We start from the raw sequence: 16,290 nt of genomic DNA, 5'->3' as shown, positions 1-16,290 counted from the left end.
TATTTAAAATCACATGAAAGTCATGTGACTGGAGGTTATGGTGTAAAACCAGGAAGCAAAATGAGTTTTTTAAAGAGCATAAAAAGCACTTTTAAAACAGCTCAAGAAGATTTTACAGAGGGGTATCTAATTCATTATGCATGTTTGATTTGTATATTCGTATTTGCACATCCTGTCATTGTTGAAAAGAGCAATTTTAGACTTGTTTGAAAGGGAACAAAGTTGCTGAAATTGCAAAAATCTGCTTAATTTACATAAATTCATATCACCATATCACTGACCAAGGTACCTAGGTGATAGAATGTTCCTTTGTGACCTGAAGTTGTATGTTTCAGGCTCCTCAGTCTTGGTCTGAGTCATCATTTCTTATAAATAATAAGTAGACGACTGTTCGAATATCACACTCCTAGGGTAGTCATTCTAAAATGCCGTCCAGGCTCTTTTTTTTAATGGCTACCCATCAAAAAAAAAAAAGCCTGGACGGCATTTTAGAATGACTAACTCCTAGGGCGTGTAAGACCAATCAAAAGCAAAAATAAACAACCTCAACTTTTCAACAAATTGCCATGTATCACTTTTTAAAGCAAAATTATGTACGATTAAAGTATGATGATGTTTTGATAAAAGTGAAACATTTTATTATGGCAAAGGAATCTCCCCAAGATCAACCCACAGGTTTACTTTTGCTAATGTGTTTTACTTAAGGAATGACTTGCGTGATTTATGTCATTACTGAGGTAGTTGGGCCACTTAAAGTGGGTGGAGTCCAAAGGACACCATGCATACTTTATTTGGAGCCCTTTTCTAGTTTGCTACCATTCGTGGACCTGTCGCAGTTATAGAGGGAAAACCAGAAGGTTATACAAAATGGTACCTTCTTTACACTCAGCTTTTATTTAGCTGTTTTCCCTAAGCTTGAAGTGTATTTTTTTCCAAATTTGAACGTGAACCTTGATGGAAAAAAGTTTGCCAAAGTTTACTCAAAATAGACTGCTTTTTGCAATTTATAGGAGGTTGATTTTCAGAGCTGTTCAAAGCACAATAATTTCTCATGCATTTTTCTTTTGCCCTTTATATAATCTATAGATTATTATAAATAAGGGTAAACATATCATGAGCATCCCCTGTGGTTCAAAGTACATGTAGTCCATATGATTATATAACCTTTTCCCTTAATACGAGTCGATTAAATGACAACCAGTGCTTTTGTTACTTATGTCTTCATATGACCATGATATGACTTGCTGCCAGTCAGATTGCAAAAAAAAGAAATTATCTCTGTTTTTTTTCATATTCACCATGCCTTTGGAGCACTTCAACTTGCCTAACAGTTTGAGTTACCAATTAAGTGACCAAATATGCATTTTACTGGCAATGGGTGTCAAATAACTAAAGCTCAGAAAAGTATGCAGCAAACAAAAAATGTGAGACAAAAATTGGAACACAACTCTTGGTGCTCGTTTTGTGACGACAAGAGTAAAAACATTCGGGACTTAGTAATTTTAATCACATTCAGTGATGTTTTTGGAATTATTTTTACTGCCTGTGGCTTGCAAATTAGGAAAATTAATTTGTTGACTTTGTGAAAAATACAAAATAAGGCTTGTTAAGATATTATTTATTTTTCAAGAAAGCTTTTTTATTCAATAACATAATTTACATTTATCAAATTGGGAAAAAATATACTTTTTGGGAAAAATTGACATTTTTTCACAATGGGAAACAGCCTTTAGAAGGCAGTTAATAACTTAATTGCACCAAAAAAAAAATCACTGACATTGTAATGTTGATCTTTCCATACTGAGGAACATCAAAACTAGTGTATCAATCATTTTAACCTATTGTAAATTTATGTATTTATAATTGTTTAAATATCTTTTTAGGTTAAGGGCTCTTTCCTTGGTCCCAGACAAAACCCTACAAAAGCAGCATCCACAACGAGGACGAACATTATCACAGCCTAGAATCAATTTTGATGCCGGAGCAGAATTACTGTGCAGGTTTGTGCAATGTATAATTGGCATGATTCTTGTTTCCATTTGTTTTCATTTGTTCATAAAAAAAAACCTAATAATTTTTAGCTTAGAAATAAATTAAGTGTCTCAGCCTTATAATGTTGTAGATGTTTTATAAATGTATAAGTGATAGTGGCTTTGCTACACATACAGTCCAAACTCGCTATGTCGACGTCGGATAACTCAACTTTCCGGTTGTGTCGACTTTTTTCTCCTGTCCCGAATTTATTCCTTCTTATTCTATATAAAATAAATCTGCTTGTGTTGATTTTTCTATCTCGATTTTTTCGCTATGTCGACATCCTATTTCAGTCCCTGTGGTCAAATTTCACACATTTCCCTTGTTCCTTATGTCGAATTGTATATCAAGCTGTAGGTGCGAAAATATTCATGATGGCTTACGCCATGTCGCTAAATTACCGTGCATGTCAAAATAACAAACAGTCTTAATTGGAGGTTATTTAATAAGTGTGAATAATTAAAGTTGTTTGATTATGTTTTTGATTAAAGATACATTTATTGCTCAAGAGACATTTATTGAAAGGCATGAGGATGCCGATGACATTATGGGAAAATTCGACAACAAAGAAAGTTGCGTGACGAGGAATTTTCCCTACACTGCATGCAGCATACAAACTTTTTAAACCAATTAAATAAATTGAATTAAATCAATTCGACACAAATAATTCATGTTATCACTTTATTTTTCAATAATACGTTTGCTGTTATCACGACGGAAATATGTAACAAGACCGTTCAATTGCAAAAGTCGGACATCAAACATAAATCGAACTCAGATGTGTAGGGTTTGGTGATATGTTTTGTAATTCGTATGTGTCGAATGTTCGTTATGTCGACTTTTTTCCCTAGGTCCCGACAAAGTCGACATAACGAGTTTCGACTGTATTTCAGAAATGAAATTGTTGTGTTTCTTGAAAAAGCCCAAATACTTTACTATATGGTCATAGATGTACAATTTTATGATTTTCTTGAACATTTAAACATATACATGTATGTGGCCACGTTTTTTGTTTTCAATTTCACCGCCCCTGAAAAATATGAAAAATTAAAGTAAGACGAAGTAGGTCGGAATTTTATTTTCATGTAAAGTTGTGTAAAGGTAACATTGTCAAACTTAAAACCAATGCCATTTGGTTTGAATAAACATTTACTAGAGCGCTCTTTAAAGCAATACCTATTTATCTGAAGCAATAATCTACCAAAAAAGATATACATAAATGGAGAAAGAATTATATAACAGTAGGAAATATTATTGTCAGAATGGCAATACAAAATCTTTTATGGTTGGGCAGAAAACTTAAGGGTGGGTTGGGAAACTGGAAACATTTTTTGTTTCTTTGACCTGAACAATTAAGTTTCGAGTTATTTTTGGCTCATTCTGTCAACTTTTATCACTGATATTATCATAATTGTGCAAGTAATAATTTATGTACTGAATAGACTGAAAATGGTAAAGAAGTGATTTATACATATACATGAATTAATGTGTATTGCTGAGAGGTTTTAAGAAAACTTATTCTATTTTTCATCTGCTTAATTATCCAGATTTCATCTTTGTATTGATCCAAATTTTAGACAATTAATTAGCCTTTATCTTGCAATCGGTCAATAACGTACAGTATGTTACAGCACAAGAGCTTTATACCATGATTTTGATGTTATCAAGGCAACAGCTTGGACATTTGATGCAGAAAATAAATTCAATATGATGAGTTTTAACATAAAACAGATCTGATTAATTGGGATTTTTTTTGGGCAAAAACTGGTTAAAATTATCAAACTTTTGATATAGTCAATACATTCCTGATTATTTCCAGAAGATATTCATAGAAATAAGTATGATAACTTCGCATGAAATTGACATATTAAAACCTTAAGATGCATTTTCATAATTTTACATAAAAAATGTGGTATGGAAATTGTATAGGTAATGAATATACAATCTGTTAGCGCTGCATAACTTCCAAATCAAACGTCAGTACATACAGGGCTGTGACACAAATTCAACAACATCATTAACAAAATTATTTCATGTTCGCATACAATTTGGCACACTTTTATCCTTTTTAAGCATATAGAAAAATTGCTTGTTTCAGTGTGAGATTGCAATATATTTCACCTTGTGAACACCAAAAGTCAATATTTCACTCCTGGCTAAGCCACTTGTGAATTATGACTTTTGGCACTCATTCTGTGAAATGTATTACAATCCTACACTGAAACAAACAATTATCCTCTATATCTATTTAAAATCTTTTATAAAAAAAAGTACATGAAACTATGGTATATCTCCAAATGTATTTTCAGAAATGAAGAAATATGGAAAGAACTGTACCAGTATACCGACACCACTGCAAAGCAAGCCCAGGTACACTAGTATACTTTGTGTAAATAATCTGTTTAAATTCTTTATCTAGGGGTGAGACTGTACTAGTGGTATAGGTGTCCGCCACTCTCCAAAGAGGTTGTGGGATTGATCCCCATCAGGGATACTCTCTTGTGGGCTCTCAAAAAGGAAACAGTAATGGTTTCTGCCCAGGAAACGAACTCGAGAGTAATTCTATTAGCTATCAGCTTTCGTCACAATCGAGCAAAAACAAATTAGTATATACTAAATTCTTTATAAATATAGCTAATGGGAATTCCCTATATCGGGTTGCCAATTTTAAGCAAACATTTAATAATACAATACAAACTACAGGAACAAGCCCAGTGGTTGAAAATTCAAAAATAAATCCTATTTAGAGGCACACGGTATGAGCCCAAACAACAATGAACTTGAGACACAAACTAATTAACATCCCATTTACATGTACAAACTCCAAAAACAAACCATTCCCTCATCAAAATTGTGTTTTCCTTTTAATTGATAAGTTGTATTATTCGATTAAGTGCTCAAATGACAATGAACTAGAGACACAAACAAATCAACAAGATACCCAAATAAAAACACCTCAAACAGACCACACACTTGTCAAAATTGTTATACTGATGTAAAGGTCTGCTGTAGGCGGATATGCATAACCGTTCATAGTATAACATTCTGTTATAGACAGAAGTATGTTCATAGTACGTCATTGTACTTGTTTGGTAACATGCAAATTAGCAAAGCCTGGGCTCTGTGTGGATTGAGAATTTACTGTATATAAAGACCAGTGGACCCTTTCAGGGCCGAACATGCTTTTCTCTTAAGGGATCTGTTGCGTCTTTGACATCACGTCACAGGTTACAAATGGTGGCAGCGGTGGGATAAAGACAACTGCCCGACCGGAGTTGCCTTACCCATGAGTTTCCCAGGCCAAGACTTGGTAATGTAATGGTCCGCTGTAGGCGGATGTGCGTTCATAGTATAACATTCCGTAATAGACAGAAGTACATTCATAGTACGTTTGTGTACTTCTTTGGTCATATTTAAATTAGCAAAGCCCGGGCTCGGTGTGGATTGAGAATTTACTGTATATAAAGTTCAGGGTCGAGCATGCTTTTCTCTGAAGGGATCTGTTGCGTCTACATCGCACGTTACACTGATAAATGATGGGATTACAGCCTTAGAACATTTAAACATTTAAGCAATCATAAAACTATTTTGGCCTTTCATTGCCACAGGTTGTAGACAGTCAGCTATCGGGCCTAGCCTCCAAGTGTGATAAGCAAACAGAGGTTGTGTTGCGGTTTGACGAAGAAGCATCCAAACTTCCCATGTTGTTACAACAGCTACAAGATATCACCGACTCACTAGGTGAGAGTCTCATTTCTGATGTCATCATCTTAGTCATTTTCTTTCACCATTTTTGGAATTGGGCTTGGGTATTTCTGATTGTGAAAAATGTCTCGTTTTGGATAAAGTTGGGAATTCTAAAAATACCTGCAAAGGAACTTGAATATATCATTTTATTTCTTGTATTAAAACATTGTTTTCTTTTGCATTATGAGCAGTTTGAATAAAGGATTTGACGATCAGGGCTTTTTCTGCCCATTTTGGAAAAAAGGCCCTAGACATTTTGGGAAATTTTGCGTCGTGAAAATGCGGAGATTGAGAAATTTTACAGGGAAAAGAAAAAGCTGTCCAGTCTCCTGTGAATTAGGAAATAATTTAATATTAGTTTATTTTCCATTTAAAAGACCCACAATGGCTGAAATATCAATCCTTTGGGGTGTAAATATCTATTGTAATAAATCATGACAGATAATATTTCATATCTCTGAATGTGATGAAAATCAATGATTACTGAGTTCAATGTTCAATTACCAAAAAAACTTTACATCACATAATTTATTAGGATGTTGAAAATGAACCAGTACAGGTAAAATGAATTTCTAAAAAAAAAAAAAAAATTGTTTTGGATTGGGATTTTTTTCTGAAGATTGGGAAAAATATCTTATATTTTGCTTTGGGAATGGGTCCGATGGTTGGACCCGTGGGTACTATAGAAAAAGCCCTGACGATCCATTTTCTTGTAATGTTTATAGTTAGAATAATCTGATGGTTAATAACAATTAAATACAAAAAATAAATCAATGTCAACATGAACGGCATCAAATTACATGCACAGAGCAGAGTAGATCGTAGATTGGAAGACTGTAGCTTGAATATTTTTACAATTCAGATGAGTGTCTTGCAAGTGACTGTGAGGCCCCTACTGCGGTGTAGTAATAGGCTTTGTAGCAAGTGCTTTCCTTCAAATCTTGAGTAGTTCCCCTTGACAGATTGAGCTCCTGCTTTGGTGTCATATGACCTTTAATTTTTTTGCTGACAATTAACCTAAAATATTGATTTTTTCTTCAGTTTTATCAAAGGGGTTACTCTTACCAATGATCTAGCATAAAAATATCTACCGTATATCATTGTGTATAGGACGATGTCATATATAGGACACACGCAAAAAATACAACAAAATATTTTGGCCTGAAATGGACTTTGGAAAACACTTAAAAAGCCTAATACTATAAGTAAGACGCAAGCATTTTATTTATGGGAATTCCAGGAGGAAAAGTGTGTCCTATACACAATGATATACGGTATCAATTACTGCAGTTTAACAATGTCAGAAAATCTCGAAATGCTCAGATATTTAACATATTTAGACATTTAGATTTTCTGACAATGTTGTCTATTTAGGTTATATTACACAATTATTTCTTACAGCCCAGATGGATGAAGCATGTGACATGGTATAGACACTGACAGGAGAATATTTGTGATGAGCAGGAATTTCAATTAAATTTGGAATTAGCCTCTAAGGTTGCATAACACCATTATATTTTTTACAGCCCAGATGACATGTGATGATGTAGAGTCTGCCCTCGCTCAAATGGATAATAAAGTTATTTGATGCAAAGGAATTTTAAAGATATTTTGAATAAGCCTCTATTTAGGTTACACTACACCATTATTTGTTACAGCCCAGTTTGATGAAGCATGTGACATGGTAGAGTCTGCCCTTGTTCAGCTGGAGAATCTTTGTGAAGAACAGGAATTTCAAACAAATTTGGAATTAGCCTCTGAGGTTACATTACACCATTATTTCTTACAGCCCAGGTTGATGAAGCATGTGACATGGTAGAGTCTGCCCTTGTTCAGCTGGAGAATATTTGTGAGGAGCAGGAATTTCAGAGAAATGTGACCTCACATCACCAACAGCTTTCCGTCTACAAGATGAAGAAAGAGCATGAACTTCAGAGATACAGAGGTAATTTAAGTGTTGATAAAAAAGGTTTAATTAAGCTGTGTTTTTGTTAAAGCTGCACACTCACAGATTGACCAAGAATTGGCTTATTCCAAGACCAAAATTAAAAAAATGGCCAAACAGTCAATATGTGAGAGTGCAGCTTTTAGCTATTCAATGAAATATCAAGTTATTTTCACTGCTGCTGTTTTCACTTTACACCTAAGTGAAAATACATCACTTTATATAGATTTACGTTCACTTGCCAGGTTGAAATGGTTGAAAGCCACCATAACCAAATGATAATACAACATCATCTAAGAATATTTTACTCATGCTTTTTTCTTGGACCTCTAGGGGGTAAAGTTGCTTCAGTAGGGGCAGTGGGTGGTATCATTTAGAAGTGCCTTCCCCCCATGGGTTATATGTTTAAATTGAATAGCTGTGACAATTTTATTAAACAGGTTTATACACTCCATTCACATACATGCCATATCCCCTGGTGGGGGGAAAATCCCCCAGAATTTCAATCCATCCCCCGGTTTCCCGGCGGGAGATAAAAATTCCCCGGAATTTAAAAAATTATATTTTTTTTAGATATTTTACATCAGGCAATAATGACAAAGTGAAATCACAGTATGTGAGTGTCACTGAATGTAAAGAAACAACTCCGCAAGAGTGAAATGACTGTTTAAAAAAGGTTTGATAAATGCCAAAAGGAAACCTTAACAACAATTGATCAATTAATTTGAAGTAATGATCAAAGACAAAGAAATATTACTATATTGGAAAAGGAAGAAATTAATAATTTTCATTCCATTTTCTGTGTGTCTGAACATCATCATAGCTGATATTATTAAACAGAACTTTGGATTAAGTTAGTATGACATGACAGTGTATCATAAGAATATGATAATAATAAATCATGACATGAAATAATTCTGTATAATGAAAAAGTTAGAGGTTTTCATAGCCAAATATATGTGAATTCATTTTTTTGTACTTGCGTCTAAAAATACTTATCAAAATTTCGACAACTTAAAACTGCTAAAAAATCCCACTGAATGCTACCAAAATCCCCCTGAATTTTCAGCCTTTCTTAACAAATCCCCCTGAATGGTCTCCAGAAAATATGGCATGTATGCATTCATAACATTATTTTTTTATCTCGAACATGTTACAGTCCAGCTTGCCCGAAGCCATGCAGCCAAAATTGAGGAACAACAAAAAAAGAAACAAGTGTTACTAAAGGAAAGACAAGAAGCGTATGGAGAGCAGTTTGCCCAGGATGTTGACTTCTTCAAGAAACATGGAAAGCCTGGCCGTAAGAATGATTTTTAGAACTTCTGGGATAGCCACACGTGAAATTGTTCCTTTTTGCTAGTCAAAGCATTCTAGTACTTCTGTATTTCTAGTATTCGAAATGAAACATTGACTCATTTTCCATGTGAGGTAATGAAGTTAATATTATCATTACTTTTTGAAGAAAAATAATCAGCTGAGCTTTTAACCTTACGTGTTTAAGATTTCAAAGTACTCACTTTGAATGGTCATATTCAGGATTACCAAGTACTCACTATAAATGGTCATATTATGGATTACCAACTATGAATGATCATATCCAGTATTATTGAGTACTCACTTTTTATATTCATATTATGGAAAAGTAAGTACTCACTATGAATTATCATATTCAAGATACAAGGTACTCACTATAAATGATCATAATTAGGATTATAGAGTATGAATGATTACAGAGTACTCACTATCAATGATCATAATGAGGATTACAGAGTACTCACTATCAATGATCATATGAATGATTACAGAGTACTCACTATCAATGATCATATTCATGATTACTGAGTTCTCACTATATTCATGATTACAGAGTACTCACTATCAATAATCATATTCATGATTACTGAGTACTCACAATCAATGATCATCATAATTACAGAGTACTCACTATCAATGATCATCATAATTACAGAGTACTCACTATCAATGATCATCATAATTACAGAGTACTCACTATCAATGATCATCATAATTACTGAGTACTCACAATCAATGATCATCATAATTACAGAGTACTCACTATCAATGATCATCATAATTACAGAGTACTCACTATCAATGATCATCATAATTACAGAGTACTCACTACCAATGATCATCATAATTAAAGAGTACTCACTATTCAATGATCATCATGATTACTGAGTACTCACTATCAATGATCATCATAATTACTGAGTACTCACTATCAATGATTATATTCATGATTACTGAGTACTCACTATCAGTGATCATATTCATCATTACTGAGTACTCACTACCAATGATCATCATAATTACAGAGTACTCACTATTCAATGATCATCATAATTACAGAGTACTCACTATTCAATGATCATCATAATTACTGAGTACTCACTATCAATGATCATCATAATTACTGAGTATTCACTATCAATGATCATATTCATGATTACTGAGTACTCACTATCAGTGATCATATTCATCATTACTGTGTACTCACTATCAATTATCATATTCATCATTACTGAGTACTCACAATCAATTATCATATTCATCATTACTGAGTACTCACAATCAATTATCATATTCATCATTACTGAGTACTCACTATCAATTATCATATTCATCATTACTGAGTACTCACAATCAATTATCATAATCAATCAGAATTACCAGGTACCCACTATAATTGATTATCCAGCATTACAGAGTACTCAACATCAATCATCATAATTAGGATTATGGAGTTCTCACTATAAATGATCATATTCAGGATTACCGAGTACCTCAGAAAGTGAAAAGCAACTGGACATAGCTGACATAGAGATTGAGGATGACCCTGAGGCCTTGGATGAGTTCCTAGCGAGCACTGCCAGTGACACAGAGCTGTCAGGTATAAAGGGCTTTAGTTGGAAATTATTGACACTGTTTTTTTAGTTAAACAATACATGCTCTTGTTAATATTTTTACATGTAGGCCCCTATGTCCATTGTCACTACCATGAACCCTGTTTCAAGCTTTTGGCATGTTACTTTAGCTAAGAAGACACTTAAAGAAGTAGCCATATGACACTTAAAGAAGTATATTTTGACTGGTTAGTTATTGATATGAAGTTATATTAGGTAACGACCACCTTCAATAATTACTTCATTGTTTTTCAACAAAATAATATACTGAATCAAAGTCCACATCCTTTTTTTTGGTCAAGGGCTAGCACGTAATAAATCTCTACATGGGTTAAAAGTTATGAATATCTATAATAGGATGGTTGAATGTCATGTTATTTTTGCTGTAGTACATTAATGATTAGCTTAAGTAATAACTTAAGCAAGCACAAGTAGTATAACATACATTGCAAGCAGTGAATGGAGCCTCCATAGAGCCACATTTGTATGCTTGAATAGTAAGCTTTCACTTGATAAAATAATTCTATTTTAACAGATTATTTAATATATTACTGACATATTGCTTTATATTTTCAGAAGCCAAAGATGCATCTGAATCTGACCTTGTAAGTGATACAGATGCTCCAAGTGCACAAATAATTTCAGACATTACCTCCCCTGATATTGAAAATTCAACATTTGAAGTTGGCTCCCTTGCCAAAGACTCTTCTGAAACCTCTGAAGTTACCGCCCCTGCAGAGAGTGTTAGTAGCTCTTCAAACGAAGGTCAAGATGGTGGTGCTCACAAAAACAAGACTGTTGAGCTAACAGAAGATGCCATTTCAAAAGATAAGCAGAGTGAAACTGCAGAAAAGAGAGATGATGATGGTAAAGAGATGGAAGGTCCTGAAGAGAGTGAAAATGCAGAAAAGAATGATGATGAGATGGAAGGTGCTCAAGAGAGTGGAAAAGCTACAAGTCCTGATGAAGATGTTAAAGAAGAGATGGAGGGTGCTACAGATAAACAGAGTGAAAACAATGAAATGCCGAGTGATGCAGTGAAAGACACCAAGAGTGACACATAATGGACTCTTTTTTAACTGTTTTGGAAAACACACAAACACCGAGATTATAAGCAATACATTCCAGAAAAAGGTTATTTTTGAAGTGCAAGTAATTTGCATATAGTGGTTTTATGTTTTGTGCAGCCAATTATTTTTTAGTTTTTATTATACTGTCATAATGAAACTTGGTGACAATGTTTGTGGGCATCATGTCTCAGAAAAGTTTATTTAAGAATTAAATTGAATCAGATGATACACATGATTTATTTTGAAACACTGTTTTAAAAAAAAAACACTCACAAAATCACAAAATCTATTGACTGCAATTAAAACATACATTCCAGTAAAAGGTTATTAATTGATGTGGACGTGAGCAATATTTATGCAGTTTGGCCAAGCATTGTCAAGACTCATGGGTTGTGGGTATATAGTTTTATATTATGATAAAATAGAATGTATGGATGTATGAAAATTGTCTCATTTCTTATGTTAAGTCACTTCGTTACTTTGATCACGCAATATTCATTTAAGTATAATTACATAAGAATAAGAAGTTCAAATATGTAAAAGTTCATGTAGCAAACATTAAAACTCAAAGAATTCAGAAGCCCATTGTATAAAACTGGGTATTTCTTTGGTTTGGTTAAAGTTAGCCAAACTTTTTATTGATTGGTCAATATTTATGTAATAATCACTGCTGACCAATCAAATTGCTTTCATGTGCAAACAAGCCAAAAGATAACCTGTGGATAACTTATGCATGGTCAATATTTATCCAATTTTTACTGTTGACCAATCAAATTGCTTTCATGTGCAAACAAGCTAAAAGTTAACCTGCGGATATAACTTATCCAGTTGTATGCAATTGTCTGGTCTGTTTATTTAATAAATGTGCTTAGACTGCTTTCCCTGTCAAACGCACATCATTGTAAATATGGAGCCAGTCAAGAGTAAAATGAATTGTGAAAATGTCCAAAGCAGAATCTTTACTTATTCAACGTGTCACAATGTGAATTTAAAGTGCGTAAAACTTGGTATAATTTGCTGCTTGTGCCATAGACAGATGTTACATGATACATGTAAGTTTTTATTTATTCACCAGAGGATATATTTGTCTTTCTGTCTGATTATATTGCCTACAGTACATCATAAACACCAGTAGCACATGAATGAAAGTTTTGTAAATCAATACAGCATAAACACCACTAGCACATAAATGGATGCTTTGTCATAAAACTATGCAATATTGAAGAGTTTAAAACTATTAAAATGTAATGTATAGTATTATCGTCTGCCTTATTTTCATTTATGAAATTTCCCAGATGTGCAATAATTGTTTTTTTTTCTTCGCAAATATTTTAATAATGAGCCACTCAGTTAGATTAAAGTAGACATTTATATTTTAAGACATTGTTTGCTGACTTTTAAACATTAACATTTGTGACAAATGTTAGCTGAACATAATACTGTTTATGTTGCCGTCAGGCATGTCTGAAAACTTGGAGAGAAAATCTTATTCAACATCATTGTCTGCAGTGACATCAGACTTTTATTTCGTACCAATAGCTTGAGAATGTCTTGTGGAAGAATCCTCAAACTATTTGTGCACATAAGTCATGGTCAGAAGATGACCCCTATTACCTTTGTGGTCATAGGTCAAGGTCATAGGGACTTTTACTAGAATAACGGTTTCCGACAAAATAACTTGTGAAATGCTTCTTGTAGTAAACTGAAACTGTGTATGCACATAAGTCATGGTCAGTAGATGACCCCTATTACTTTTGTGGTCAAAGGTTAAGGTTAATGTGGCCTTTACTAGAAAAAGAGTTTCCGACCAAATAACTTGTGATATGCTTCTTGTAGTGTATGCACTTAAGTCATCGTCAGAAGATGACCCCTAAATCTTGTCTGGGCAAAGGTCAAGGTCAAAGTATCTTTTACCTGAGAATCGGTTTCCGACCAATAACTTGTAAATTCCCTCTTGTAGTGTCCTGAAACTTTGTATGCACATAATTTATGGTCAGTAGAGTCATGGTCGTGGTGTTCTTTGAGAAAAAAAACCGGTTTCTGTGTTTTCTTGTGAATGACTTCTTTTTAGAGACTTAAAACTTTGTACGCACATTGATTCCGATCAGGAGATGACCCCTATTGATTTGGGGGTCATAGGGTCAAAGTCAAGGTAGTATTGTTCTTTACTTGAAAGATCAGTAACTATTCCATCACGAATTATTGAGTGTGAAACTCTTTATGCACGTAAAAGGTCAGTAGATGACTGCCATTGCCATTAGGGTCAATAGGTGTGTAAGCTTATTTATACGCGCACTCGGGCCTTACCCATTCGGCGAGTGCTCCGTTAAGATTGTTAGTCATTTTAGTTTTATGGAGCATAGTGCACAGACAGAATGTAACTGGTTAGAGTTACCCTGGTTCTTTAACGTGCACCAGTGTATAGCACTGTCACACGGGACCCCATTTAACGTCCCGGATCTCCCGGAAGACGATTAGTATTTTTTAGTGATGCGACGGGGAATCGAACCTGCGACCCTGGATTGATAGTGAAGTTGTAACCACTAGACCGCGGATTCGCTACAAGGGGGTCAGTAGGTCAAAAGTCAAGGCCTCTTATCAGACATTTTTACATGACTGGAGAGTCATCAGACCGAGTATGTTTATTTGAATGTAGCTCAAGGGTCAAACGCGTAATAAACTTTAATAGAAAAAAACGGTATTCACTTGAAAAGTAAAAGAAACCTTTATAGTGACACTCTTAATTCAAATCAATACATACACATGTATAACAAACATCGATTTTGAGTGATAATCCTTTAACTAACCACTAAAAATGCATTGATGGAAAATATTAATTACAAGATTGTAGCCGTGTATTTAATAGCTGAAAACGCAAAAATATTAAATGATAGGCGAGTGCTAAAATATTAAGTGTGATCTACTATCGTCTCATATGGTAGAATACCGTATTTTCTGCAACTTTCCTTTAAATCAAACTCGGTATACTTCATTGTAATCATTGTTTTCTATATTTATTCATACTTTTTGGTATATTAAAACAATTGTTTTAATTATGGCAAATCTTATTTAGGAGTAAGGGTGCATCTTTTTTAATTTGCAAATTAAGGGAATTTGATCATGATCAGTAGATGATCCCTATTTATTTTGAGGCCAGTATGTCAAAGACCAAGATTGTTGTTACCTTTATTTAAGACACGGTGCCAATTGTTTTATGCCGAAATCTCATTTTTTCTAAAAGCGGAGTAACGCTTATAGCCTCAAAACTTCAATTTTCTAACGTAAATATTAAAAACTGCGATCTGATATTTTGTCACCAGTCTGATATCACTGGTTTCCAGATATTTACACAAAGATCGGTTCATTCTAAGACAAAAAAAACTAGAAAAATAATGTCAAAACGGTCAATCTTTTGAGACCGCAGCTTTCAATTCTATTGGAAGCAACATAAAGGGTGCAACATAAATACACGTACATCACATCCTTCAATATTATAATTGTAATGTGCATGCATATTATATTAGTATTGGAAATATACATGCAGTCTGAACCTATAAAATCTGTGGCATCTATTGTGTTATCACCATTCCACATTTAGATCTAACATTGATAATGGACTTACGCCAGTAACTTAGTGTACTATACTATTAACGTAGTATGCGACGTCTATAATTTGTGCATGTTTTGGAAGGATTTTGATATTTTCTTTACCGTGATTTTAACGTTCCTTTGAGTGTTTCAAATGCAGTAAAATATAAATGGTCACTGTGTCAAAACTTGAGAGGAAGATGTTGATTTGTGCATGTTTATGAAGAAAAATGCAGGTAAGTTTTATCTAAGGGCGTTTTAACGCACCATTTCAGGTTATTCAAATGCAGATTTTTATTTTATTTTATAGTTTCAGTTTCAGTTTATTGGGGATACAAGCAAACACAGTGGCATCCCGATGGCTCGAACTCGCTTGGCTCGAATCCCTCGTTGGCTCGAAGTGGATGTAAAGGACCGATTTATATATACTTAAAGGAAGCATTCCCGCTTGGCTCTAATTTTTCGAGGCTCGAGGTATTTTCGTCCGGTCCTGGGAGTTCGAGCCAACTGTACATGCCTTTGGCCAAAATTAAGATTAATTTTCAAAAAGCTGGCCACAAAAATAAAAGATTAAAAAAACAAGAAAATATCAGCACATAAGTATTTGATAACTAACTTTAAAGCTACACATGATTACACACACATGCTCACATTCACGCATATATATAGATATTAACACAACCAACATGCTACTATATTTAACATTTAAACAAATCAAGGGACAGCGGCAGCAACATATATACGTAAAGATCGGTTCATTCCAAGACAATTTATTTTTTCTTTTAAACGGTTAATCTTTGAGAGAGCAGCTTTCAATTCTATTGGAAGCAACATAAAGGGTGCATCATAAATACACGTACATCACATCCTTCAATATTATAATTGTAATGTGCATGCATATTATATTAGTATTGGAAATATACATGCAGTCTGAACCTATAAAATCTGTGGTATCTATTGTGTTATTACCATTCCACAT

At 33.9% G+C, this 16,290-nt stretch overlaps 1 protein-coding gene across 1 annotated transcript; it reads left to right on the top strand.

Annotated features, from left to right (window-relative positions):
• The first annotated feature begins 19 nt into the window (after positions 1-19).
• LOC128242127 (dysbindin-like) lies at positions 20-12,978 on the top strand. Its single transcript, XM_052959165.1, has 8 exons — positions 20-122; positions 1,884-2,000; positions 4,344-4,404; positions 5,643-5,775; positions 7,571-7,726; positions 8,886-9,026; positions 10,521-10,640; positions 11,230-12,978. Exons 1-8 carry the CDS (start codon positions 61-63, stop codon positions 11,715-11,717), a joined length of 1,278 nt encoding a protein of 425 aa, XP_052815125.1. The 5' UTR covers positions 20-60; the 3' UTR covers positions 11,718-12,978.
• The last annotated feature ends 3,312 nt before the right edge of the window (positions 12,979-16,290 follow it).

This window comes from Mya arenaria, chromosome 8 (assembly GCF_026914265.1).
Source record: "Mya arenaria isolate MELC-2E11 chromosome 8, ASM2691426v1".
NCBI classification, from domain to species: Eukaryota; Metazoa; Mollusca; class Bivalvia; order Myida; family Myidae; genus Mya; species Mya arenaria.
This window is presented reverse-complemented; position numbering and strand designations above follow the sequence as displayed.